At 38.9% G+C, this 26,135-nt stretch overlaps 1 protein-coding gene across 18 annotated transcripts in view; it reads left to right on the top strand.

Annotated features, from left to right (window-relative positions):
• The window catches only part of LIN7A (lin-7 cell polarity scaffold A), a 147,926-nt gene extending 132,314 nt beyond the window's left edge, over window positions 1-15,612 (top strand). For all 18 annotated transcript variants that reach the window (XM_081597137.1, XM_081597136.1, XM_081597145.1 and 15 more), the window contains 2 exons: window positions 6,628-6,846; window positions 13,272-15,612. In XM_081597137.1, coding sequence (XP_081453263.1) covers window positions 6,628-6,846 — 219 coding nt within the window. In that variant the 3' untranslated portion in view covers window positions 13,272-15,612. The remainder of the gene's footprint in view (window positions 1-6,627; window positions 6,847-13,271) is intronic.
• Window positions 15,613-26,135: the final 10,523 nt, after the last annotated feature.

Genomic DNA, 26,135 nt, shown 5'->3' with positions numbered 1-26,135 from the left:
TTCCTTAGTCCACGTCCATCTTGCTGAAGCAAATGATAGAATGGAACACAATTTCTTAAATCTTCAAATATGTATGATAGTTGTAATTATGAATCTCAAGATATAACTTGTGTGCTTGAAATGAAAATTATTTTTTGGTAACTCAATGTAATATTCACTTGAGTCTCCCTTCTGCTTGTGTTGTGAAAATGTAATCTAAACCAGTTTGGGGTGGCCTTTTCTGCCACTTCAGTGCCACTCTTCAGGGTTCTGGCAGTATTTAAGCCTGTCTTGATCCCTATCTGTCACATCACATACATTTCTTGGAGCTTTACCTGGGAAGCAAGTCAAAAAAGGCCTTTGCACTTTGATCCTATAAAATAGAGGTTATGTCATCTGCCCTGGGGGTCAGCTGAGAGGAAAGGATTGTCTCCTCTTCTCAGGGTTCTATGATGTCTGATTATAATTTTCTTCTGTTTTATTTCTCCCTAATCCCTGGTAGTTTAGTTGGTAGAGAACCTGCCTGCAATGCAGGAGACTCAGGTTCAATTCCTGAGTTGGGAATATCCCCTGGAGAAGGAAATGGCAATCCACTCCAGTATTCTTGCCTGGAGAATCCCATGGACAGGAGCCTGGCAGGCTATAGTCCATGGGGTCGCAAGAGTTGGACACAACTTAGCGACTAAACCATCAATCCCAACCTAGAGATACTTTCGAAGCTCTGGGAGAAGCCTCTTGGAGTTGACTTACAGTAAACTTAGTTACCCCAACTGTTGTTTGTGCCATTATGTTCAAAAGAGTATTTTGAGATTCAAAAGCTAAGAATTGATTTTTTTCTTTTTTTGCTTTCTGTCATATCATATTTGTCTTACAGGTATGTGTGCATGTCTGATTTTATCCTTAGTACATTTCTCTAAAGTAAAATTCGTTATTTATAAAGGGTTTTATCCATTGCATTAACAACAGTGCCCAGCAGAAAAACTGTACTAGTTTTTGTCACAATATTACCAGTGTGTGAGTACCTTTGCCCTGCATCCTTGTCAATACACCATATTTTAAAATACATTTTCACCATTTTTAAATTAAAAACAAAATATTTTTTCATCTGCATTTGTTTGATTATGAGGGAGGTTGGACATTTTTTTTCATAGGTTTATTGGCCATTTTAAAAAATTATTATTTGTCCGAGAGTTCACTTGCCCATTTTGCTTAGATCTTTATTGACTCGTAAGAGCTCTTCTTTTGGTTCATTGAAAAAGCAAGAGAATTCCAGAAAAATATCTACTTATGCTTTATTGACTATGCAAAGCCTGTGACTATGTGGATCACAACAAACTGTGAAAAAGAGGTGGAAATACCAGACCATCTTGCCTGCCTCCTGAGAAATCTGTAGGCAGGTCAAGAAGCAACACTTAGAAACAGACATGGAACAGCAGACTGGTTCCACATTGGGGAAGGAGTCCCTCAAGGCTGTATATCGTCATCCTGTTTATTTAACTTATATGCAGAGTACATCAAGCGAAATGCAGGGCTGGATGAAGCACATGCTAGAATAAGATTGCCTGGAGAAATATCAACAACCTCAGATATGCAGATGACACTACCCTTATGGCAAAAAGTGAAGAAGAACTAAAGAGCCTCTTGATGAAAGAGGAGAGTGAAAAAGCTGCCTTGAAACTCAACATTCAGAAACCTAAGATCATGGCATCTGGTCACATCACTTCATGACAAATAGATGGGGAAACAATGAAAACAGTGACAGACTTTATTTTCTTGGGCTCCAAAATCACTGCAGATGGTGACTGCAGCCATGAAATTAAAAGGCGCTTGCTCCTTGGAAGAAAAGCTATGACCAACCTAGACAGCATATTAAAAAGCAGAGATGTTACTTTGCCAACAAAGGTCTATCTAGTCAAAGCTATGGTTTTTCCAGTAGTCATGTATGGATGTGAGAGTTGGACCATAAAGAAAGCTGAGTGCTGAAAACTGATGCTTTTGAACTGTGGTGTTGGAGAAAACTCTTGAGAGTCCCTTGGACTGCAAAGAGATCCAATTAGTCAACCCTAAAGGAAATGAGTTCCTGAATATTCACTGGAAGGACTGATGCTGAAGCTGAAGCTCCAATACTTTGGCCACCTGATGCAAAGAATGACTCACTAGAAATGACCCTTATGCTAGGAAAGATTGAGGGCAGGAGGAGATAGGGGAGACAGAGACTGAGATGGTTGGATGGCATCACCTACTCAGTGGACGTGAGTTTGAGCAAGTTCTGGGAGTTGATGATGGACAGGGAAGCCTAGTGTGCTGCAGTCTATGGGATCACAAAGAGTTGGACATGACTGAGCTACTAAACTGAACTGAAGAGCTCTTCATTTGAAGAATATTAAGAAATTGACTGTTGTATATTGAAAATATTTGTTTCAGTTTATTATTTGACCTTTTTTATAGCATGTGAAATGTTCCTTTGGTATCTCTAATTTTCTTGAAAAGATCTCTAGTCTTTCCCAATCTGTTGTTTTCCTCTATTTCTTTGCATTGATCGCTGAGGAAGGCTTTCTTATCTCTCCTTGCTATTCTTTGGAACTCTGCATTCAGATGGGAATATCTTTCCTTTTGTCCTTTCCTTTTTGCTTCTCTTCTCTTCCCAGCTATCTGTAAGGCCTCCTCAGACAGCCATTTTGCTTTTTTGCATTTCTTTTCCATGGGGATGGTCTTGATCCCTGTCTCCTGTACAATGTCACAAACCTCTGTCCATAGTTCATCAGGCACTCTGTCTATCAGATCTAGTCCCTTAAATCTATTTGTCACTTCTACTGTATACTCATAAGGGATTTGATCTAGGTCATACCTGAATGGACTAGTGGTTTTCCCTACTTTCTTCAATTTAAGTCTGAATTTGGCAATAAGCAGTTCATGATCTGAGCCACAGTCTGCTCCCGGTCTTGTTTTTGCTGACTGTATAGAGCTTCTCCATCTTTGGCTGCAAAGAATATAATCAATCTGATTTCGGTGTTGACCATCTGGTGATGTCCACGTGTAGAGTCTTCTCTTGTGTTGTTGGAAGAGGATGTTTGCTATGACCAATGCGTTCTCTTGGCAAAACTCTATTAGCCTTTGCCCTGCTTCATTCTGTACTCCAAGGCCAAATTTACCTGTTACACCAGATGTTTCTTGACTTTCTACTTTTGCATTCCATTCCCCTATAATTAAAGGGACATCTTTTTTGGGTGTTAGTTCTAGAAGGCCTTGTAGGTCTTCATAGAACCGTTCAACTTCAGCTTCTTTGGCGTAACTGGTCGGGGCATAGACTTGGATTACCATGGTATTGAATGGTTTGCCTTGGAAATGAACAGAGATCATTCTATCGTTTTTGAGATTGCATCCAAGTACTGCATTTCGGACTCTTTTGTTGACCATGATGGCTACTCCATTTCTTCTAAGGGATTCTTGCCCACAGTAGTAGATGTAATGGTCATCTGAGTCAAATTCACCCATGCCAGTCCATCTTAGTTCACTGATTCCTAGAATGTTGACGTTCACTCTTGCCATCTCCTGTTTGACCACTTCCAATTTGCCTTGATTCATGGACCTAAGATTCCAGGTTCCTATGCAATATTGCTCTTTACAGCATCGGACTTTGCTTCTATCACCAGTCACATCCACAGCTGGGTATCGTTTTTGCTTTGGCTCCATCCCATCATTCTTTCTGGAGTTATTTCTCCACTGATCTCCAGTAGCATATTGGGCAGTTACTGACCTGGGGAGTTCATCTTTCAGTGTCCTATCTTTTTGCCTTTTCATACTGTTCCTGGGGTTCTCAAGGCAAGAATACTGAAGTGGTTTGCCAAGCCCTTCTCAAGTGGACCACATTCTGTCAGAATGTGTCCTGTCGATAAAGGACAGAAATGGTATGGACCTAACAGAAGCAGAAGATATTAAGAAGAGGTAGCAAGAATACACAGAAGAACTGTACAAAAAATATCTTCATGACCCAGGTAATCACGATGGTGTGATCACTCACCTAGAGCCAGACATCCTGGAATGTGAAGTCAAGTGGGCCTTAGAAAGCATCACTACGAACAAAGCTAGTGGAGGTGATGGAATTCCAGTTGAGCTATTTCAAATCCTGAAAGATGATGCTGTGAAAGTGCTGCACTGGATATGCCAGCAAATCTGGAAAACTCAGCAGTGGCCACAGGACTGGAAAAGGTCAGTTTTCATTCCAATCCCAAAGAAAGGCAATGCCAAAGAATGCTCAAACTACCACACAATTGCACTCATCTCACATGCTAGTAAAGTAATACTCAAAATTCTCCAAGCCAAGCTTCAGCAATACGTGAACTTCCAGATGTTCAAGCTGGTTTTAGAAAAGGCAGAGGAACCAGAGATCAAATTGCCAATATCTGCTGGATCATCGAAAAAGCAAGAGAGTTCCAGAAAAACATCTATTTCTTCTTTATTGACTATGCCAAAGCCTTTGACTGTGTGGATCACAATAAACTGTGGAAAATTCTGAAAGAGATGGGAATACCAGACCATCTGACCTGTCTCTTGAGAAACCTGTATGCAGGTCAGGAAGCAACAGTTAGAACTGGACATGGAACAACACACTGGTTCCAAATAGGAAAAGGAGTACGTCAAGGCTGTATATTGCCATCCTGCTTATTTAACTTATATGCAGAGTACATCATGAGAAATGCTGGGCTGGAAGAAACACAAGGTGGAATCAAGATTGCCGGGAGAAATATCAATAACCTCAGATATGCAGATGACACCACCCTTATGCCAGAAAGTGAAGAAGGGCTAAAGAGCCTCTTGATGAAGGTGAAAGAGGAGAGTGAAAAAGTTGGCTTAAAGCTCAACATTGAGAAAACTAAGATCATGGCATCTGGTCCCATCACTTCATGGGAAATAGATGGGGAAACAGTGGAAACAGTGTCAGACTTTATTTTGGGGGGCTCCAAAATCACTGCTGATGGTGATTGCAGCCATGAAATTAAAAGATGCTTACTCCTTGGAAGGAAGGTTATGGCCAACCTAGATAGCATATTTAAAAGCAGAGACATTACTTTACCAACAAAAGTCCGTCTAGTCAAGGCTATGGTTTTTCCAGTGGTCATGTATGGATGAGAGAGTTGGACGGTGAAGAAAGCTGAGCGCCGCAGAATTGATGCTTTTGAACTGTGGTGTTGGAGAAGACTCTTGAGAGTCCCTTGGACTGCATGGAGATCCAATCAATCCATCCTAAAGGAGATCAATCCTGGGTGTTCATTGGAAGGACTGATGCTGAAGCTGAAACTCCAACACTTTGGCCACCTCATGCGAAGAGTTGACTCATTGGAAAAGACCCTAATGCTGGGTAGGATTGGGGGCAGGAGGAGAAGGGGACGACAGAGGATGAGATGGTTGGATGGCATCACTGACTCAATGGACATGGGTTTGGGTAGACTCTGGGAGTTGGTGATGGACAGAGAGGCCTGGCGTGCTGCAATTCATGGGGTCGCAAAGAGTCAGACACAACTGAGCAACTGAACTGAACTGATAGCATGTGAGACACAGAAACTTAACATTTTTTAAAAAACGTTTTATTTTATATTGAAATGTAGCCAGTTAAAAATTTGGTAGTTTCAGGTGCACAGCAGAGTGACACAGATGCACACAGACACACGTCTACTCTCCCCCAGACTCCCCTCCCATCCAGGTGGCCACATAACCCTGAGCAGAGTTCTCTGTGCTGTACAATGGGTCCTTGTTGGTTATCCATTTTAAATATAGCACTGTGTACATGTCAATCTTAAACTCCCTAACTATCCCTTCCTCCCACAAGTCCCCTCTGGTAACCATAACTTTGTTCTCTTCAGTCTAAAAACTTCTGCTTTTTAAATTTGATTTTATGGGGGTGTCTTTTTTGGTATTTTTACTGAAGAACTACTTTTATGTTGCAAGATGATGAACACTGACCTATGTTTTATTTTAGTTATTTCATGGTTTTATTTTTACATTTAAATTGTTAATCACCCTGTTATATGTAGCATAGCATAGACTGTGAGACTGGAATCCACATTCTTTTGTATCATTTAATTATTATCTGTTCCAGCATTGTTATTTAACAATCCTTTCTTCCTTTAGTCTGAATTTCACACTTATCGTGTAACATACAAGTTTTATGCGGTGGATCTGCTTCTAGATTCCGTCTCGTTCTCCTCTTTTTACATCAATAAGACACTACTTTAAGCATTGTAAATTCTTTTTAAGTGCTAATACCAGATAGGAATTCCTTTTCATTATCCTCCTTCATTATTCCTTTTAAATTTTTCCCAAGGTTTCTGGACCAGTGCAATTACTCTGCCAGGTGAAATTTAGAAATCCTATTCTAAATGTTAGTGTTATCTTTTAGGTCTTCATTATTTCTCATCCTCCTAACTTGAACCTCCATTCCATCCATCCTGTATCCTAGGGCAGCTAACCTGCTCGTGGTTCAACTACAAATGCAGCAAATGATAACATTGATGGCCATAAATTTGCCATACCTTCTTTAAATTTCCAGTTGTTAGATAGAGGTTGTACTATATAATACTAATTTTGCATTTATCTCCAGAGCAAAGAACATGGAAACTCTCCCCTTATGAGGTATCACTGTTGTTTCAGAGTGTGGAAGGAGAACACCATGAAAAAGCTGTAGAACTGCTTAAGGCTGCTAAGGACAGCGTCAAGCTGGTGGTCCGATATACCCCGAAAGTCCTAGAAGAAATGGAGGCCCGCTTTGAAAAGCTACGGACAGCCCGGCGTCGGCAACAGCAGCAGTTGCTAATTCAGCAGCAACAACAGCAGCAGCAGCAACAAACACAGCAAAACCACATGTCATAGGTAAGAGGTGCCCTCTACACAAGGAAAGTCCCATACGCACATAAGTTTGGTTTTTCAAAAAGTATAGTTTCTTAGACAGCTGGAACATAATCATTAGACTTAATAATCCAAACAAAATCAATCAAACAAAACATAATGACCTCAGAAAATGTTAACGAGACAGTTGCTTATTTTATGTTTCATTTAGCCAAATTCCCTGGAAATGTAAGCTATTTTGAAAATTATATACTTTGGGAGGGCCAGGTACAGACTATACGATGCCTTTGTATAGATTACAGAACTGCAGCTATCTGTGCAGACACACATCCTCTGGCACACGGTTTCATGACAAGAGTATGGGCTACATTCCAGCCCCACTTACCTCCCTGGCCAGTTGCCTTTGCACAGTGTACAAACTAAACAATTATATAGTGCTAACCCTGGGAAGATCCGCTTTACAATACTGAAACCATTTACTAGAAAACTGCTCCATTGAAAAGGATGAAATAGAGACCTGCCAGTATTTATGCTCTGAGATTTTTGAATTCTCTTTGGGTCTTCACTTAAAATGTGTCTCAGGGATACCTGTCTTTCTAAATTTCCCTTTGTGACAAGGGTAAGTCAGGTTTTGCTTCATGTTTTTAGAAAAATTCAAAAAATAAAAAAAGGAGAGAGCGAAAATTCAGGAAAAGTTGTTAAGAGTAAGAGTCACCATCTCTGAAGTGCCTGCTGTGTGCTAGGCCCTTCTCACGTGTTATCCCTAATCCCCAAAAAACCCTTCACAGCAAGTATCATGAAAACACCATTTTTTAGATGAATGATATGAAGCTTCAATAGTTTCAATGGATTCCCCACAGCCACACTTACAAGTAGCAAAGAATTATTTCTCCTTCTTACTCTGCCAAGTAATTCATCTGCCAACATTAGGAATTCTGGAGTTACATACATTTTCCTTGCTATCCTTTGAAAGAGACAGTTTGAATCTTTGATACCTCTATACTATAATGTATGAAAATGTGTATTTAAAATGAGATTCAAATATTCTTGGGAAGATGACAGTGGGTAATGGTGGTTTTAACTCATTCAATATCAGATTACTATTTGCACAATGAGAAACACTGGATATGAGAAGAGATTTTCAATTTTTCGTGACACGCATGAAAAGAAGCTACATGAGGAAGTTAAATAAGAGCATGGGACTTGTTCTCAGAGGGTCCTGGGAATTCTACTATCTTTCTTTTATAACCTGCTAGTTTTATTACAGATACCATAGTTTGGTATCTTTGTCTGAAATTACATTCCATTCCAAAAACTACATTTATTCAACAATAAATATCTATTTGTCACTGGGAAGGGCCAGGCACTATTTAATGGGCTTTGGAAACAGCATGAACAAAGCACAGTCCTTGCTATCCAGGTGCTTACATTATGGTTGGAGGGGATAGTTAATTAACAAGTAGGTAAAAAATATGCTATTGAGACCAGTGCTTGGTAGAATCAAAATAGTGTGCTTTGATAGAGACTGGCCAGGTGATGACTTTCTGCGAGGTGATCAGGCAAGACCTCTCCAAGGAGGTGACACTGAAGCTGAGGTTGAATGACAAGGAGAAGCCAGGAAACAAGCATCAGAAGAGGAAGAAATAGGCCAGTGCACTAGCTCTGTGATAGATACGAGGCTATTTGATGTTTGAGGAATAGAAAGAAAGCAGAGGTGGTGAGCGATAGAGTGAGGAGGATGGTGAGACGGACAGAGGCCAGGTTACAGAGAGCTTTTCAAACCACTGAGGGAAGTTGGATTTCATTGCAGTGGAAACCACTGAAGGTTTTTAAGCAAAAGAGTGACATGATTTATGTGTTAAAAGAGATCACTCTGGGTGCTATAGGGAGAATAGATTATTGCAGGATAAGAGTGAAAATAGAGACCAGTTAGGATACTATTATATAATAGGCAAGAGATATGGTGGTTTGGACTGGCATAATGCAATGATTTGGATGCATACAGACAAGTCATTTTGTCCATATCCTCCTTCTCTCTAATCCATTTCAAACACAAAGGTGCTGAACATTTGTACTTCTAGAATCCTTTCAAATGTCTTTTTGCTAATAATAACAGCTCACTATTCTTCAGCCAAACATTGACATTCTTTTCATGAACTCATTTTTTCTTCCATTCTCAATAATACCGACTTGTAGCAATTCTCCTAATTATTTTACCACACTGGCCCTTAGTAAAATTGTTTAAAAGTGTTTTGAAAGAAGTATGTGCCATTTAGTCTTCTAAGATCTTACTAAAAGCTTCCTCTTATGCTCATTCAGCCATCTCTGGAAGTATACAACTTGGCCGTAAATACTGATGGACCATTTCTCTGTTCCATCAGTGTTCATGAAATCACTTGAGAATTTCCTACTGTCTCATTATCAAAGACTAACAGTTTTAATAAAAAGCATTTAAAGCCATGTTTTTTGCTACACAGGATAGGGTAAAGTTCTATTTAAGTGAACATGAAATTTATATTTATGCCTGCCAAGATAGCACTTGCAATATACGATATAATGGCCCCTTGAGATGAAACTAGTGACCATTTCAAGTACAAGCAAGGTACAACTAAGTCATATCATCCATGGATTTTTATGGTGGATTCAGTCAGAGACTTACATTAGCTCTTATTCAACTTTTAATTAATTAGATTTTTAGGGATTAAATGGGATTTGTTACACTTGCTAACTCATACTATGGTTGCTTTTGAGAAGAGATCTGAAACGGTTTACTTGGAATAGATTGCTAATTTTTTTTTTTAATTTTGACAAGTCAAGCAAAGACCAGGTAAAGCAAAATTACTTGTCAGATACTATCTTATTTTTATCACATGAAATATAATTTCTATTCCATAAATTAGAAATAATATTTTTATATGAGATGGCAGAAGTTATGAAATAACTAGCAATGGTCAGTGGTGCACACAGATGGAAAATAGGTTTAATGCAAATAGTGTATGGACAATGTGTCTTATGCCTACTGTTAATTTTAAATTCCCCTGAAGTGCATCTCAGTTGTCTTTTCCCTAACTTCCATATTTGTTTATCAGGAAGAATAGATTACATTTTCTAAAATGTAGTAAGTATGATCACCTTATAATTATATTATAGAAACCTATGAATATAGGGTTTTTTAAAAAATACTATAACCACTTTTTCTGAGAAACAGTATTACATTTCTTTAAGCATTTTTTTTTTTATTGAAGTGTGGTTGACTTCGATTATTACTTTCAACCAAACAACGTAGTGATTTAACATTTATAATACATTACAAACTGACCATCACAGTAAGTCTAGTTACCACCTGTCACCATACAGAGTTATAGTATTATTGACTGTGTTCCCTATGCTGTATATTATATCCCATGATTTATTTATTTTATAACTGGAAGTTTGTACCTGTTAATCCCCTTCACCTATTTTGCCTTCTATCCCATAGGCATCTCATTTTTAAAAGTGTGAGTCTATGTAAATCCATATTTCACTCAGATTCTCAGATTTCCAAAGAATAAAAGTGATAAGAACAGAGAAATTCTTTTTGAGATGTCAGCATTCTGAGGAAGTCAAGACCAAAAGCTTGTTTAATTTCTCTGACTTTCTGTTGCCAGATCCAGGATTCATTTACATTCAAATACAGGCTGCATCTTAGCAAATTTATTAATACACAGCAGCTGACCATTGCCAGTAGCCTCACTGACTCTCTCTCCTCCTGCTCTTCAGGCCCCCACTTCCCTTATTGTATTCACTACATCCTGTTCTGTACCTTCCTCTGCCACAGTCACAAGCCTTGTGATCTGATCCTGGGAACTACTGCCAGAACTGCCAGCCCACTTGCTGAGAGATCCCAAAGGATGACTGATAAAAACTGAATTTAAGGAACCCAGACTCATCAAGCAGAAAACTGAACCAGAAAATAATCATAATGCTGGATAAAATTTGTTAAGCAATCAGGGTACACATGTAAAATTACTTAACCCTTACAATAATCCTTTGAGTATTAGGTACTATTTTAAATCTCATTTTAAAAAAGGAAACTGAGTCATGTAGGATTTTGTTTTTAAGTCTACTGATGTCACAGCTAGGAAGTTATAGGGCCGTGATTCAAACTCAGAGATACGGGCTACAAAGCCTCTTTCTTTTAACAGCTGTGCTGCTCCACCTCTGTATTCAGTGGTACCTGCCCTTACGTGTCCCATCCCTCGTCGTAGACACGTTTGCATGAGCTTTCCAGGAATTCAGTCTCACAGCGCTCCAAGCTGGCATTAACCCTCACCAATTGCCTCTCAAACAGTGCCTTATGCTTCAAAGTACTTCATCATCACAGGTCTGTTAGTTTCCTGTTGCTGCCCCCCAAATTACTACAGATTTAATGGCTTAAAACAGGGCTCCCCAACCCCTGGCCTGTGGACCAGTACCGGTCCACGGCCCGTTAGGAACCAGGCCACACAGCAGGAGGTGAGCAGAAGTAAGGGAAGCTTCATAGCTTCGCATCACTCACATCACCACCTGAACCACTCCCCACCCCCGTGTGTGGAAAAGCTGTCTTCCATGAAACTGGTTCCTAGTGCCAAAACTGTTGGGGACCACTGGCTTTAAAGAATACAAATTAATTTTCTAGTAGTATTATAAGACAGAGCCCAGCACAGTCTCACTGGGCTTTCAGAGACTCCAGGGAAGATTCATTTCCTTGCCTTTTCTGGTTTCTAGGAAACTGCACTCTTTACCTCCTGGTTCCATTCCCCATCCTCCAAACCAGCAGTGACAGTAGAGTCCTCACATTGCACCCACTCTGACCTCTGCTTCCACCATCATCTCCCCTTCTCTGACTCTTCTCTCACTTTCTTCCACTTCTAATTACAAGGTATGGACCCACCTGGACAGTTCAGGACACTCTCCCTGTTTTAACACCAACTGTCTAGCAACCTTACTTCCATCTACAACTTTAATTTCCCTTTACCATGGAATCTTAACACATTCACAGGTTTGGGGATTTGAACGTGGACATATTTCAGAGGTCATATTCTGCCTACTATAATGGCTCATTCAAAAATTGGAAAGCGATTTGATCAATAAAATTTAAACTGTGTGGGAAAGGCTTTAAAAAAAAAAAAAGAATCATTAATCTGTTTAATTATAAATCAGGGGAATGAGGGAAATAGAGAACATTTTGTGCAGGTGGTTCTTCCCAGTGGGTATTTCAGTGACGCACCCTTCAGAGGCCCAGTGCTCTCTCAGCTGCCTGCATATCCCATGGGCCTACTTCCCCTCTGGGTAGATGAAGAGACCCAAGACTCTTACTAAAATTCACCTGCTGACTCCCATTCCCTTGGGACATGTAACTCTACGATAAGTTAAGTAATTAAAAACTCAATTATTTGGTAGCTCTGTCACTTGGAAGCTAAGGGACTAGGAGGAAGTTATTCAATGTAAGGTTCATTAAAATGGTCTATTATGGAAATTAAATAAGAAAAAATATGTAAAACTTAAAATATGTGGCAATTAATGAGCACTTAATAGTAACAGTAGTAGTGTTGGTATAATAGTCACAATATTAATGGCAGATATTTTTATGCAATATCTTGTTAAGTGATTCCTGAAGAAGTACAGTGGCCTCATGCTTGACTTTCAGTTCTACTCTGTAGGCCCAAGGTGCTTTTAGGCATTTCTCTAGAAGGCTTCGAGCTGGAGAGTGCTGATGCAGAGGAGGCAGATTGCAAACCTACACCCATCCCACACTTTTGCATCAACTTGACCAATTCGTTAATTTTTTTTTAATATGGTGTTATACATTCATTGAAATAAAAATATCCACAGCTTTAAAAACAAAGATTGAAACCACTGTTCTTTCTGAAAGAAATGACTCCATGACAGTGGGAAAGTGACAGGTCTGGGGGAATGTTTGGGGAGGCTGCTCCCCCAGGTCTGACCACATGGGGCATCTGCCTACTCTGTTCTACTCTGTGTCAGGCTCACCTCGTGAGAGAAGAAGCAGGCCTACTAACTGCTTCACAGAAGGGATATTGGTAGGATAAGCCTATCAGAGAGAGGAGCAGGGGCACCATTCAGAGTCATAACATATAAAGTTATCTCTTTGCCTTCGTGAAGAAAAACAGTCATCTGGAATTGAGAGGAAAAAATGTTTTACTTTTGAGATGTTTCCAAACTGATTTTTAAAAATTTAATCTTAGGGAATAACTGTGTCTTTTCCATCCTCATTTGATAATTACTTCCTTTGCAAACGTCAATTTTTTTTTTTTTTTTTGCCTGTGCAAGACTGCATGAATGATAGTGCCTAAAATAATCCTCGCTGTTCTCATATAGCAGGTGCTCCTTTGATATTTTTAGCATATTGTTGTTGACAAATGAATACTAATCACTGATTTCTCTTCATTCTCCCTCCACCCTTTCAGGTCCTTGAAGCTACTTGATCAAACACTCGATAGTCACAAATTTGAAACCATGCTTCAGAATCCCAGCACATAGTAAAGGAAAAGACAACACTGATAATTATATCTGTCAAGAAACTGTGAACACGTGGTGTATAAATTCTTTACCAAGACAACTCGACACCTTCTTTCTCTGGGGCTGAACCCCCGCCGCTCACGTGCTCTTCCCACACACTGACCTTCCATTCACTGCAGTGGGAATTCTCAGCGTGTGAAGGGAGAGGTTTTCCAGTCTGCAGACTGAAACAGTACAAGAAGAATAAAGTCTGTGACTTTCACATAAATCACCAAGGCCAGGGTTAAGTGAATCTTGGGTCTATAGCTTTTCCAGAGATTAACAAATCCCTTACTAGGCTATAGTTCAAACTGCATCAGTTCAAGGTTGTCGCTACTTAAAAGAAATCTACACATTGCCCCTCACCTAGACCTGTTCCACATCCGTAATGCTGAGTTGTCCAAATGAGAATTCCAGTTAATTGCAAATTCAACCTCTGTTCCCCTCCTGAAAATGGCAAGTTATTATACTATATTTATACTCTATTCAGGTTCTAGAATCAATTGGCTTTTTGTTTTCCATTTCCATGAATTTTATTATGCATTCATTAATAGTGAGGCAATTTCAGCTCAACTTTTAATTCGTTAGAAGCAAGGATAGAGAACTCTAGTACTGTTTTTTTTTCAAATTTAAGTTTTGTATCTATTCTTATTAGTTCTAACAGAATATAATGTTTATTTATTCCACAGAGTAAATATTATCAGAGTATATTTGCTACAAAATTAGGTCTTTTCTTACCAAGTGTTATGAATCTGGCAAGAGAGTACTAACAAGGATGAACTGATCCTTGTATAATATTTATATATAACCCTCTCTAAACATTTTTTGTTAACTTTATATTTTTGACTGATAAACTGAAGAAATCTCAACTCTTTTTACCTACACTGATGTTCTGACATAGAAGTCTATTTGATATTTTGTAAAGCTTAGGGCTTTACAAAACTAAATTATAGATGTGCATATATATACAGAAATACATCATACAAAATCTAGATCAGTTTTCTCAAATATAAAATGGATATTTTTGGCAATATAAGATCAAAAGTAAAATTCCTTTTCAAATTAGGCATATAGAAACCAGTGATATTAATATTGTGAGTGAAAAGTTACTGCTGCTTCCAGGGTGAAAATATACCTACTTCATTACACATGTTCATGTAGGTAAATGGACAGTGAGACATCTTCTTTCAGAAAGTATCATATACTGGAAAATTATCTGTTAGAGGCACCTATACTGATCATAACTTTTAACTTGTGAATCTAGGCACATAAGTCTGATTTCACTTCATGCTATTATCAGGAAGCAATAACTATTTGGGCGCTTAAATACCTTAGCCACACACATGTACCTGAAGAAAGAATAAATGTCCAGTTGAAACATTCTAGAGAAATCATTAAAATTGAGGGAAATATTTGAATATTCCCTTTCCTCAGATGTAGCCATTGACTCCCCAAGAGACAATTAATTTCACATTTCAGATAGTCCCCCAAATTAGAAATTTAAGAAGCTCAGTTTAGGAACTGTTTTCTTGAAAATATAACCAATTGGAGCCACCACACATGTTTCATTTTGCCCTTTCAGGTGGTCATTACAGTCAGTACCAAATTCTCCTATTCTTCATAGTCCATCACTCAGCAGAGGACAAACAGTAAGGAAACCAGGAGGTGAGCCTATTTCAGCAGTGTCTTGCCATGGTAACAGATTCCCATCCCTGCACACATATCATTTTTTTACTAGAGAGAATGGAGGTGGGGGGGAGGAGGGCAAGGGTAAGGACCCTGAATGTTATGTAAAATAGGTTTACAAAAGAGATAAGCATGACTAAAGGGAATGAATGGAGAATATGTGAGTAGTATTCAGTTTGAAAGAGGTAGTTCTCATTTTTATAAGAAAAATTTAATAAAGCATATATTTTAGTTATCATTTAACAGAAAAATATTAAAGTTATTCAGGCTATGCCGCACACTCTCATAAAGGGAAATCATTGCACCCTTATAATGAGGAAATGGTCATTTCAACACATCTCAGTACATTGTATAAATTTGGAGCTTAAGGTATATTTTCATTTAGCTGTAAGTAGTTGGTTAATATTAAATTATCATGTGTTTTCATGTCAGCATAAATATTGTCATAGTATTACAGAAGCAACTGTCAAATGAGCAGATAGCTTACATTGGTGTTTTTAGAAGTCTTTGTATTTTATGCTTCATTTGCATAATATTAAGTGCTAATAAATGTATGCCAAGTCATCTGTCTGAGTGAAGGGGCAGTCCATCACACCTAAGGCATCTAAGGGCAGATTACATGTCATGTTGGTCCTGCTTACAAATGACCAGCCAAATGGCCAGTTTTCTTCAGTAAAATCTAGTTGGTGAAATGTAAGCCTTCCTGTGAAGTTTACATCAAAAGTAGCCATCCCTAAGACTTAGAGAGGTCCTTTGTGGTTCCCTAAAGTTTCATTGAAGCCAGAAGGAAAAGGAAAAAAATTACTACAACTTGTATTAATGCCTTTTATTATTACTGATCACATTAGAGCCACTGAGATGTCCAAAATCATATCAAAATAAAGACATAGGTTGCTCCTATATGAAGTTCAAACTTTAATATCATAAACAAACGAGATATTAAAAGGGTAAAAATTTGTTGTAACTATTCATCAGTGATCCTAGTGAAATTTAGTTCCTTCCCTTGACCTGGTTGGTAGCCAGATTTTTCTAAACTCTTTCCTGCTATGATTTTTGAAGGCAAAATACACAGAACGTAGTTCAGTAAAAGAATCCTCAAACCTTTTCATTGAGGCATTTACATTTTTATTCTGTTGCTCTTTGAAATAGAACATCCACAGGGAGATAATGGGCTTAAATTACAATTGACTTCGGAAAGAATAACAGATTTTGTGCTTCCTCAATCATATAATCAATAGGGAATTCTCTAGTTATGTGAACTACCACTTTTAAGACAATGCAGAGATCTAAATGCAAAATCTATCATTCAGGAGCTTTTTAAGAATTCAAGGCTGTCTCTGAAGAACTTCGCTAGAGATGGATTACACCAATTTACAAATGCAGTTTTCAACCGTGAGAAATCAAAGTGATCTGATCTCAGTTCATTTTACTAAGCTGTGCCCATAGAACTCTGAGATATTTTGTCTACATTATTTTTAACATCTATAGGTATTTGTGGATGTGTGAATAATATCTGAATTTCTCATCTTTTGGCTAGTTTGTGTTTATCATGAACACAGCTTTTTAGTAAGACCAGCTTTCATAGCATCATGAAGTAGAAATCAATGCTCTAAAGTTTCAGGGAGACCAACATAAGGGAAATTCTCCCAAAACATGGGAGTAGTCTTGCACATCTCATCCCTCTCTAAATTATAAAATCTCTGAGAAAGGGCTGTGACTGCCTTGTGGACTGCTGTCTCCTAGCATCTGGAAAAATGCCCAGCACAATAGAGGCACTCAGTTAATACTTATTGAATGAATAAACAATTACATAAATGAATGAAATTAAATAAATGGATTTTACCTTCTGATAATTTGAAAAAATTCATCACTTTATTTTATACTGATGGGCATTATAATTTCTGAATTACATAATTAGAACCAGAATTGACTCTTCATACTTTTTAGATATATGAATTTGACATCCATTACTTCAAAGGGTTCAAGGGTTTGAGGACACTGAGATAGGCGTGTTTGCATATTCAGAGTTTTTACAATGAATAAAACTCAGCATTTCTTGTTATTTATGAAAGCTCCCTGAGTTATAATCCAAACATGGAACTCCATTTATAAACTTTGTAAAATATAATATTTTAATTTTTACAAAAGAAAATTTAAATTATCATGCATATTGTTAATAAATGTTCCTTAACAACTTTTCTCTAAGGCAATTCCTTGTGATTAGAGACACTATCTCTAAATCTCTTGCTTTCAAAAAAATCACTTTTCCTTTCTCATTTGATTCCTAGAATATATCTGAGCTAAAGATTAATCACATAGCAATTAAGACTTTTCAATGTGTTTATTCATCTAACAAACATTTTTGTGTACCTACTATATGCTAGGTTTTGGATGTAAAATGACAAACAAGACAGATATAGCCACTGCTTGGAGTTTGCTGTGAGGAACTCAACACTTGCTCTAGCAGTTAACTAGAGTTTACCGTCTCATGGGTCCTTCTTCACAGCTGATAGGAGAAATGAAATCCCTTATGCCATGGAAATCATAAAAGGCTCTCTGCACATATTTATGTAAGCTTGCTTTTCTAAAATACCCCACAAATATGCTGCTCAAGGAACCCAAAACCATAGTTAGACACTAGTGAGGTAGGTAGTAATTTACTCATAACTGACACATAGCTCTTACTAAGTTCTGTGCTCAGGACATTCATAGACTATATCACTGAATCCCTTCAACAACTCTCTTTAGTAGGTTCCATTTTATCGACAAGAAAACTGAAGCACAGGTATGTGACCTGTCCAAGGTCACACAGCAGATGGAACTGGGATTTGAACCCACACAGTGTAACACAAGAGCTCATGTGTCTTTGCATTTTCTGTGGCTTGGGGGATGCCATTACATTAAAATAAATGTGTCACTGTATATAAAAAGTACTTTGAAATTGTAAAGTAGTATACAAAGATATATTAGTAAAGTGTGATCAGCAAACCGCATCAGTGGCAGAAAGAGAGTGAGACCTCAATCTTATGTTGCAGCTTCCTCTCATGAAGAATATATGAAGCCAGGGAAATAGATAAACATACAGATTCAGACAGTTTCTGACATGCAATAAATATTGCAATGACTTTTCAGAATTATTTATTGTTAGCCACTGTGTCTATTTGGTGCTACAAAAAAAAACCTGAAAGAAACAAAATCCCTTGCTATAAGGGCTTATAATAAATACACAGTGTGGAGATGAATCAAGGATATTTCACATTTATGGGGAAAGACTGGCCAATAGTAATACTATTTTCTCACCACTGCATGTGATTGTGTCTTTCTAGTTGTTTTCATTATTTTTCTGAAAGAGCTGCAAAATTATGCAGTGGTTCAGCCTGACCAAAGTGGTATTATGCTGCTGGGAAGTAAAAGTACTAGATACCAGATTGGAAGTACTGTCTTCATTATCAAATTTAAGTTCTTTTAAAGCATGAATATAGAGGGACTTTTAAATGTTCCAGACATTTGATTACTTGGATGTTAAGTTTTTCATGTTTCTCCTTTCCAGACCACACTGTGAGATCATGCTACTGAGGGGTTAGGTTCTAAAACCAATGTGAAAGGCAAAAATTGAGATTGGGCTAACATTATTACCACAATCACGTAGATCAGTGTCCATACTTCTAGAGGTAAGCAAGAACTGACACCTTTCGGAACAGTAAACTCACAACTCCCATCTCATTCATCAACAAAGAGGAATCATATTCATTATTTAAATTTGTTCTCTCTCTGGCCCCTCCCAGTTAAATGAGCATGTGATGCAACTTAAATGCTGGTTCATATTTGTGGAAGCAAGGAGTCTTCTTATGAAGACTTTTTATTATCTCCTCATTCTTTTCAACTACCAACTAATTACTCCTTTAAATAATTAAAATTTTGGAAAGGTTAACTTCACATGTAATACAGTGCTAAGGAAACTCATAAGCGTTTTGTCCAAAGCCATACTTTACTTCTCTTGACACCTTTATTTTTACTGGAGATACTACTATTCTCTGTACAGATTTACTGATCTTTCTTATTTGTCATTCACATCAGTTCTTAGATTCTTTAGATTTTTACTTTGAAAAAGTCTCCAACTGTCTTCTCTTACACATTTTTTTATATTCCTACCTATGAATAGAAACAGTACTTCTTACAAGGACTTTTGTGAGCTTTAAACTGTTTTCCCAATTATCATGTATACCCATATATATTTCTCTATATCTTGATGCTTGATAACTCCCCCTGCATTTATTCCTTTGCTCAAAATTCTCCAAGGGGTCCCTCAAAAAAATGTAAGATTTCTACTCAAGACTCTTTAAACCAAAATACTAACATGATGATGGAAAAGAACTTTATAGTGTCCTCCCCTCACAAAGGCAAAACATAGAACATGAAATGTGATGGTATGGAAATCTGGTACATGGTCTGTGAAATACCATCATGGGGTTCTATGACACTGAAAAATATTGCAAGTTTTTCTTCAAGATGAAATCAAATGCAATGAGAGACTACCAGTGTTCTGTGGTGAAGATACAGGAATATATTAGATTATGACCTAAAAATTCCAAAATATTTGCTTGTGGTGGTGATGGTAGTGTGTGTGTGTGTGTGTGTGTGTGTGTGTGTGTGAGAGAGAGAGAGAGAGAGAGAGAGAGAGAGAGAGAGAGAACGTGCAGGGTTGGGCTAAGATGCTAACATTTGTTCAGTTGCTAAGTCATGTCTGACTTTCTTCGACCCCATGGGCCATAGCACGGTAGGCTTCACAGTGTTCTCAAGGCAAGCATACTGGAGTGGGTTGCCATTTCCTTCTCCAGGGGATCTTCCTGGATCAGAGGTCGAAGCCATGTCTCCTGCATTGGCAGGCTGATTCTTTACCACTGAGCCACTAAGGAAGCCCTATGCTAACATTTTTTTTTTTTGAAAGTCGCTCAGTCATGTCTGACTCTTAGCAACAATTCTCCAGGCCAGAATACTGGGGTGGGTAGCCTTTCCCTTCTCCAGGGGATCTTCCCAACCCAGGGATTCAACCCAGGTCTCCCACATTGCAGGCGGATTCATTACTAGCTGAGCCACAAGGTAAGCCCAAGAATACTGAAGTGGGTAGCCTATCCCTTCTCCAGCAGATCTTCCTGACCCAGGAATTGAATCGGGGTCTCCTGCATTACAGGTGGATTCTTTACCAACTGAGCTATGAGGGAATCCCCATGCTGCAAGACAGAGAATGAGTAAAAGCTCTATCTAGTTGGGAAATACGCATCTCAAACCATACTTGGGCCTAATGCATGGTTTGAGATGCGTATTTCCTGACTATATAGCACATTTTTACCCATTCTCTGTCTTGCCATCCAAGTTGACCACTACCTATTCCTGGATACTCTCAAACGTTTCTTCCCCTGAGCTTTTGATTATTTCTGAAATGCCTCTCCTTCCCCTGAAAAAAAATCCTTAACTTTTATGGCCCATTTCAGATGGTGCTTCTTCCAAAAAGCTTTTTGTAATTTTTCCAGGTCTGATGTTATCTTCTCCATCATCAAATCTCACTGTGGTATCTGCACCTCTCCTTAGTGATTTTCTTTGCTTGTCTTATGTATATCCATTTTTGTCTTTATCATCTTGATTTCCCCTGAAATTAGTAATTACATATGGCATGGGTGCTTAATATTTCATAAAAGAAATTACCTTTCACTTGTCAACTTCACAGAATGGCTTCCAGATTATTTTGGGGGCTTATCTCAATTCTCAATAGCTCACTCATGAAGTCCATGTGAACTGACAACTCAACACCAGAACTTTTAAAGAGAAAAAAGTCTTAATTTTTGAGAAATTTTTATTTTTTTTAAACAGAACATAAATATAAAAGAGACATCACTTTGCCAACCATCACTAAAGGTCTGTATAGTCAAAGCTATGGTTTTCCCAGTAGTATGTATGGATGTGAGAGTTGGACCATAAAGAAGACTGAGCACTGAAGAATTGATGCTTTCAAATTGTGGTGCTGGAGAAGACTCTTGAGAGTCCCCTGGACTGCACAGGGATCAAACCAGTCAATTCTAAAGGAGATCAACCCTGAATATTCTTTGGAAGGACCGACGATAAAGCTTTACCTATGCTGATATTGGCCACCTGATGCAAACAAACAACTCATTGGAAAAGACCCTGAATCTGGAGGTTGATGTAAATAATGTAGATGACCATCACCACCACCACTCCCTCTGCACACGTACACAATGATGTACTGCTGGTTTATCCCCACATATTTGGTTGCTTATTCCACGGGAGAAATGATGAAGGGTAAAACTAGGTTTCAAGTCAACAGCCAAACAAGATGGGCACCATAGTACCACTTCCAACTGGACTGTAGTCCTATATTAATGGTCCTCTCCATAGCTGCTCTCCAAAGGAACACAGGTCTACCTACTCTTTGTTAATTCTTCCCCACCTCCAAACTCCCCCAAATTGCTGCATTTGAAATGGGGGTTTGGGAGAATAATTACTATTGTCTCAACTGCTTTAGCTTACCCTGAAAAATAAAAGTTAATCAAAATCATAACATTTCACTAGTGTTCGTCACATATTGCGGAGTTTTTTGTTTTTTTGTTTTTTTTGGTGTGGCCAGCACAAAGTTTTATCTGTGTGTGACATTTATATAACAATATGTTCAACATTTAATTTAAATATGATATTTATTTAATCCCTCTCTCCCAACCCCAAAGGAAAAAGAAAACCCACAGCATCCTAAAGGAAAATTCCCATACTTAGAACTGCATTTCTTTTTTTTTTCCTTTGTGTTAGAATGATTACAAACAGAACTTCAAGAAATATCCTACATGAATACAATTTCAAATTTCAAAGAGTTTAATTGCTACCTGTCCAATCTTGCTTCCTATGGGTTTTTTTCATTAACTGTATTGTATCTAAAAGAGCTATAAGAGTGAGAGGCTAATGGCTGCCTCAGAAGGAGACCCATACCGGGTCTATACCTGAATTTTTGATAACACAACTTTTCTAGCATCTGGTCCTTAGCTTTGCAGACCCAGGCTCATTTTTTTCCCCTAAGAAATCTAGGGACAGTCTCAGCTAACATCTGTCTTCTCAGAATAATTACTAATAGCACCCCCTTTAACTCTCAGAAGTGCCCCAATTTAGACAACACAAGATGTTGTCAACCCACTTAGAAATGATAAAGCCCTAGGATGATAATACTTATTAACCTTCTTCAATTCACAGATTGATTGGGAGGATTCTATTTCGTTGCAAGTAAACAAAACAAGATTCAATAGAGCTTGAGTGAAAGAGGAATTCACTCCTGGCAAAGCAAGTCAGGTCTGAGATCTCATTGTTGACAGAATTCTCGCCTCTTCTCAACTCTTCCCTAAGCCCTGCTTGTCCCTCCTCTTTTTGTTTGTGACCCTTGTTTCTCTTCCTTGTCTGTTCCTCCTTACTCTTTGCACCATCCGGCATAGGTCCTTATAGCTCTTAATCTAAAAAGGAAACTCGATTCTTACTCTTCCAGTCTATATTGTACAGGCAGACTCTGAATGGCCATGCTTGGCTCTGGTGCTCACCTCCTGAGGCACTAAAGGAAAAAGGCGGCATGACTGGCTAGCCTAGGTCACACCCACATGCCTACTGGGTATGTTTGTTAGCTGCAGGAAATCCAGGAAGAGGAGCACACTAACAGTTCTATTCAAGACAAGTTAGGAAAAGAACCACAAACTAATGCAGATATCAAACGGGGTTCACCTACAGCTGAGATAACACCCAGTGAATCAGAAGAGTCTTCTTAGATACAAATTTAAGTGGATGGTAAAATCTGAGTAGGATTTGAGAGGTTTGGAAGGAGTCTGGAATAGCTTTGAGACAGACATTGATTGGAGGCGGAGCACTATCTCCAATCTTGGATTAAAACAAGAATCGTGTGTCAGTTTTAATTCTGAAGCCCACCAAGTTAAGCTGGGCTCTGACAGGAAGTCATTGTAGGTTTGGCTGTCTGGGGTTCTCCAAGTGTCCATAATCAGTTGCCCATCAGCTCAGTAGCTTACCTTCTAGGTTGGTTGACTCCCAACTGAGGTGCTTCAGCAGTCCTCCATATGGTGTCTTATCCTCCAGCAGGATAGTCTGGGCTTGGCAAAGGGAAAGAAAGCAAGAGATAGCAGGGAGGTGGGACGGAGGGTCAGGATGGGTAACACATGCATACCCATGGCTGATTCATGTGAATGTATGGCAAAAACCACCACAATATTGTAAAGTAATTAGCCTCCAATTAAAATAAATTTTAAAAAATGTAAAAAAAAAAAAAGAGAGAGATAGCAAAAGTCCACAAAGCCTTTTTTGAGAGTTAGAGTCAGACTGACACAATGTCACCTCCACTACATTCTTCTGACAACAGCAAGTCACAAGACCATCCCATATTCAAGAATTAGGGGTGAACTCTATCTTTTGAAAAGAGAAGTTCATTGCAAAGGGCATGCATACACAGAGGGACAGAAAAAGCCATTTTTTTGCAGTCAATGCATGAGTACTTTCACTGAAATAAGATGACTGGAAACGCATCCTCAGTAGGCAAAGTTAACAGAGTTAACAGGTAACATTTATTAAGTGCTTACCATGTTCCAAGTACTGTTCTAAGAGCTTCATGGATATTACCACATTTTAATTCTTGGAAAGTCTTTCATTTCAGAGAAGTAGACTGCCTGCATATGGAAGTCTAGATGTGGCTTCCTTACTTATTAGAAAAGGAAGCAGCTGAGTTCAAGGTCAGGAATTTTCTGGACTCTGAGTTGCTGTCCCTCATCAGAAGTCAGACTACTCTGCATAGTTGCTGCTTGGGTTCCCAGCTGCCTGTGTAGAAAGCAACAGCTAACAGGATGATCTATCAGTCAGGGTTCTCCAGAGAAACAGAACCAATGATATCGATATATATAAGAGGAGACTTCTTATATGAATTGGCTCCTGTGACTATGGAGGCTGAGAAATTGCAAGATTGGCCATCTGCAAACTGGAGAACAAGGAGCACCTATGTTAGACTCCAGGAGAAGACAGATGTCCCAATTCAAGCAGAGAGTAAATTCACCCTTCCTCTACCTTTTTGTTCCACTCTGGCCCTTAATGGAGACTACCTTAATGCAGACTACCCAGCTGCACAGGTGAGGGTGATAATTGCTTGGTTTGCTGATTCCAGGTGCTAACCCCTTCCAGAAACACCCTCACAGACACACCGGGGAACATTTTAGCAGGTCTCTGGGAACTGCTTAGTCCATTCAAGTTGACACATAAAATTAATCATCACAGGTGGTTTCAACCTTTTCTTCTCAAACAGAATGCAATCCACTAAGGCAGATATAATAAGATGTTGAGAGAATTTGGTTTTCTGTTGGCTAGAATTATGGCTAAAGTCCAAAGCTGAAATCAGAAATTACCATACATTCCCATAATCTAAAGAAAACCTTGGACTTTCTAAGAGGTAGTAGAACTAGCCCAACTCACTTCAACCCCTCAGGTACCACCAAACAGGGAAGAGAAAGGGAGAGAGAGATGCGGGAAATGCAGTTTTTGGAGAGAAAGCTTTCAGTCTCCACCTCTGTTCTTAACCAGGCCAAGCCATGTGAGAGAGGGGAGCCTCAAGACAATCTCTCATAAAGAGTAGAGGTGACTTTAAGGGAAAAAAATTGCTAGAAACTCACTACCCAGCTGGAAGATTGCAGAAATCTATCATTCCCCAATGTTGCCATTGCTTCTGCAGTTGAATGCGTGAGAGCGTTCTTAGGAGAATTTTGAGACAGGTTCCTTGAGGAGCGTGGACATATATAAACAGACTGAAGATTGTGGGGCCCCATGCAAGGTTCGTGCCAGCAGGATTTGCAGGGAATGTGGTACCTGAGAAGAAGATGCGGACAAATGTCCACTTCATTCCAATTCCCTTTGACCCTCTAGGTTCACAGATGAGGGCCTCAGAACTGTCACTCTGTCCATGTGATGAAGTGTGAAACTTAGAGGAGGGGCTTGGATTTACATCAATGTCGGGTCACTATGTGTGTGAATGCTAAGTTGCTTCAGTCCTGTCCAACTCTTTGAGGCCCTATGAACTGTAGCCCGCCAGGCTCCTCTGTACATAGGATTCACCAGACAAGAATACTGGAGTGGGTTGCCATTTCCTTCTCCAGGGGATCTTCCGACCCAGGGATCCAACCTGAGTCTCCAGCGGCTCCTGCATTGCAGGCAGATTCTTTACTACTGAGCCACTGGGGAAGCCCTGTCAGGTAACCTTACAAGCTGCTAAATGCTTATTCTCACTGACTTTGCCTCTGACCAGTAGCAAACCTCATGGGCCAGAAAGAATCTATCAACCACACTTTGAACAGCAGCTTATGTATACTTTGTAGAATTGTAGAATTGTGTATCAAACATAAAGATTGCACTTTTAAATAAAATCATATTTAATTTCAATAAAATAAGCTACCAGAAAATTGTGGATTCTGTCCATGATATTTCCAATAAGGACAGCAAGGGAGAAAGTCACCAAAACGTTGCTGGAAAAAAAAAGATTAGAAACAAAAAACCCCACAAGGTATAGAGATTCTTCAATAAACCCATAAACCTATCAGAATTGTTACATTCTAATTTTGAACTTTAAAAAAATCCTTTTGTGAGTGCTCACCTCGGATTAAAGTCCTAACAAAGGACTTGCTTCAAAATTTAATCAATCTGGTAACAGTGTGACCGAACCAAGGGTTCACTGCCAGAGGCTCACAGAATCCAGTATTATGGCACTGGTTTTTGAGAGGTCCACCTGCAAGGAGACGGGAGGAAGGGCTTAAATCTGTCTTCCCAATCTGGGATGAGGTCAAGCCTATTATGAACTGGAGAGCAGGACTAGTATGCAGAAGCACTGGCGGGGCAGGTTCCCATTGGAGGGCTTTGGGATTTGGCCATTCAGCGACTAAACAACAAAACAGTAAAGAGGCTTCAGCACACAATCTTCCAAGGTTACGGACCGTTCACTTCCAATAGTGTTCCTTTCTTCAGGCTCCGGTCAAGTTCTGGGCCTTTGGTTCCCCAAACCT

Source organism: Giraffa tippelskirchi, chromosome 4, assembly GCF_054371585.1.
Source record: "Giraffa tippelskirchi isolate mGirTip1 chromosome 4, T2T-mGirTip1v1.2.pri, whole genome shotgun sequence".
Lineage (NCBI taxonomy): Eukaryota > Metazoa > Chordata > Mammalia > Artiodactyla > Giraffidae > Giraffa > Giraffa tippelskirchi.
The sequence above is the reverse complement of the archived record's forward strand: the minus strand, read 5'-3'. Positions and strand labels throughout refer to the sequence as shown.